At 45.0% G+C, this 3,290-nt stretch overlaps 1 protein-coding gene across 1 annotated transcript in view; it reads left to right on the top strand.

Moving 5' to 3' along the window:
- The window catches only part of LOC103583481 (partitioning defective 3 homolog), a gene marked incomplete at its 5' end in the record, with an annotated part of 8,504 nt that extends 5,698 nt beyond the window's left edge, over positions 1–2,806 (top strand). Inside the window, one exon of the mRNA XM_008564780.1 lies at positions 2,065–2,806. Within this exon, the coding sequence (XP_008563002.1) occupies positions 2,065–2,458 (394 nt within the window). The remainder of the gene's footprint in view (positions 1–2,064) is intronic.
- Positions 2,807–3,290: the final 484 nt, after the last annotated feature.

Raw genomic sequence — 3,290 nt, 5'->3', positions numbered from 1 at the left:
GGGTATGCATTTTCCCCATATATCTTACTTCAAACTTCAGGGCAGTCTGCTTCCTTCTTTTTCCAATGATTAATTGGAAGAAACTTTTAGCCACAAGAAATTCGTTCTTCCCCATCATCATAATTTCCATCCCTAACAAACCTTTAGTGAATTCTCAATGTGTTTAAATAGAGAAAGACTCCATCTTCCTGGGATGATTCAAAATTCAGCTTCTGGAGCACAGCTGCTGAAGAGCACAGCCTCGGGCTTCACGGGGTTGGGGAGCAAGGGGGTGCTGGGTGAATCTCAGTAGGCCCAGGGGGAGAAAGAGCTGGAGTTTCTGCAGCCCGTTTCTGATCATCTCTCGATTGACAACTAACTCATAAAGGACTCCCACGTTTGTTGCTGTAATATCAGTAACAACTTCATTGTTTTAATTAAAGTTTCGTGATTAATGTCAGATCCCTGGTTACGTGCTGACAGTTTCCATCATTCATGTCTCTGGGCAGATTAATTTATGACTTTTTAAGTGAGGATAATCAGTGCTTTAGGCAAATAAACTATTCCATCAAATATAAAGATTCTTGCCTGGGCTGATTGTACAAATGGTCTGACTCCCATTAAAAGAGAACCAGATAGAGATACTACGGACTGCTCAATTAATCACAGTCATATCCAGAGGTGACAGTGGATATTAAGCTTATTTTCTTTATTGAAAATATCCCTAACTACATTTTAGACCATATGGAAAATGGGCAGATTTCATCCCGGACCTTATTGATGGTACTTCTGCATGTTCAAAAATGCAAATTACTTCACTCCTGTGGGAGAACCAGTGGCTTCGCGGACCTTATTTTCCTTCCATGGGAGTCTTTTTGAACATTCGGCCACATTGCGTGCATTGTTGGGAAAGGCTGAGGAATACGTACTGTCGCCAAATGATTTTCTTATTGATAAATGGAGCAATATATTTTGTTTTATTACTTAGTTGTCTCTCCCTCTCTTCCATTTTCAAAGCAAAAAAATCAGGTCATGTCTTCCTTTCTGGCACAGGATGAATGGTTTTACTTTATCATAGCCAATCTTATTGCAAATTCATAAAAGCATCTAGAGACTTGATAGTAAATTAAAGATGTTTCAAAACAATAATGTTTCCTGAAAATCACGTGCAACTTTATTGCAGAAGTGATAAGAATTTGAAATTTCTGTATGCTGCTGATTTATTGCCCTATCCTGGGGTGACAGAAAGTGAGTTAAGCAGGTTATCCTGGCCTTTAGCGAAGGGACGGTGTGCAAGAAAATAGTGCTTACTCCCCAGATCTCCAGCTACCACAGTCTTGAGGAGCACGTTTTCTGAAGAGTGTCAGCTGCTGACATAAACAACTCGAAAGCCAGGGCTTTAAGGGACCGACTGCCTGTTGCATTTTTAATCATAGAGGAGTCTAGACCTAAATCTTTCATAACTGACCTCATATTGTAATCCGTTACATGTACTTCATCTCAGCCGGCATAGCTGGCATTATGGTGGCAGCTGTGTAAAATATTTGTTTTGCTTGTTTAGAATTGAATTGTAACGTTCTAAAGCAAGCAATTATTGCTATAGTAGAGGCTGCCAAATTTCCAATTCTTCTACACTTGCCGATGTATCTAAATTATATTTGTTTTGCTTGTTTAGAATTGAATTGTAACGTTCTAAAGCAAGCAATTATTGCTATAGCAGAGGCTGCCAAATTTCCAATTCTTCTACACTTGCCGATGTATCTAAATTGCAGGAGATATTGTTACTCTATGCAGGACAGACAGTACCTCCCCAGTCACAGAAGGAGGACCCTGTTTCTAAATAGCTGCTGAATCTATTTCTCTTGCCTGTCTCGTCAATGTTTGTTGAGTTGTCTAAGACTGTGAGCTTGCTGAGGACAGTCATTTTCGAATTCTCCAGCCCCTACCACGGTGTCTGACACATGAGTAGAACACAGCAATATTTGCTGAAACATTAAAATGCATATTCCATTCCACTCCTCCCCCTTTCCTCCCTCTCTCCCCTCCTCCCATCCCTCGCACTAACCTCTGGGCTTTGCTTTCCAGGCAAAGCAGGAAAAACGCCAGCTCTGTCTCCCAGGATTCATGGGAGCAGAACTACTCCCCTGGGGAAGGCTTCCAGAGTGCCAAGGAGAACCCCAGGTACTCCAGCTACCAGGGCTCCAGGAACGGCTACCTGGGAGGGCACGGCTTCAATGCCAGGGTCATGCTGGAGACCCAGGAGCTCCTTCGCCAGGAGCAGAGGCGGAAAGAGCAGCAGATGAAAAAGCAGCCTCCCCCCGAGGGGCCCAACAACTATGACTCGTATAAGAAAGTCCAGGACCCCAACTACACCCCTGCCAAGGGGCCCTTCCGCCAAGACGTGCCCCCCTCCCCTTCTCAGGTCGCTAGGCTGAGCAGACTTCAGACTCCTGAGAAAGGGAGACCCTTTTATTCCTGAGCACGAGAAGAGCCAATGCGTCACGTCATGCAATAAAGGACATTTTCCTATGAAGACTTGTATTGGGGGAGTTTTTTTAAAACCTCGATGGTACTGTGGAATATTTCTGTTGTCGGTATCAGTGCCTTTAAGCAGTGTGGGCAAAGAAATGGAAGGCCTTAACGTCTTTGCCACTGTGTCTCCAGTGTCTGCTTGACGGAAGGATTCCCCAGCATCTGACAATCATCTGTTGGAGGCTGTCATACGCTCTGCGTCTCTCTGGAGTGCCAGGAATCTAGGCCCAACTCATGAGATGTCCATGGCGCTGTTATTACAACTTGTGGTGACAAATGAACTTGAAGGTGAGGGTGATGTGGATCCCTCNGCGCACTACAGCAGTGCGCCACCGGGCCGGCCCCTCCCCACAGCTTTATGACGTTAGATATTGTGCCTATTTCACAGGCGATGTAACTTGGGTCCAGCGAGCGTGACTCTCCCAGGGTCACACAGCCGGCCAGGGGCAGACTCAGCCCTTGAATCTGCATCTGCTTGATGCTAAGCCACTCTCTCACTGTGCCCTGGCGCCTGGGTGACTAGGTTTGTAGTGCATGAAAGTCTTACTGAGTGCTTTCTTCTCTTGCTCTCTACAGTGGGCTTATTTGGCTTATTTCTCATCCTCTCCATAATCAAGAGTTTATTGCTACCACTTGCTTCCTTACTTAGGAAGTATGTTTATGTGCGGGGGGGTGGGCAGGGTCGGTGAGTGCGTATGTGTCATGTGTGTGTACCTCTGGGTATGCATTTTCCCCATATATCTTACTTCAAACTTCAGGGCAGTCTGCTTCCTTCTTTT

The sequence above is a fragment of the Galeopterus variegatus genome, unplaced genomic scaffold (genome assembly GCF_000696425.1).
Source record: "Galeopterus variegatus unplaced genomic scaffold, G_variegatus-3.0.2 Scaffold23417, whole genome shotgun sequence".
NCBI lineage: Eukaryota > Metazoa > Chordata > Mammalia > Dermoptera > Cynocephalidae > Galeopterus > Galeopterus variegatus.
Note: the sequence above shows the minus strand (reverse complement) of the source record. Positions and strands in the feature narration are given on the sequence as shown.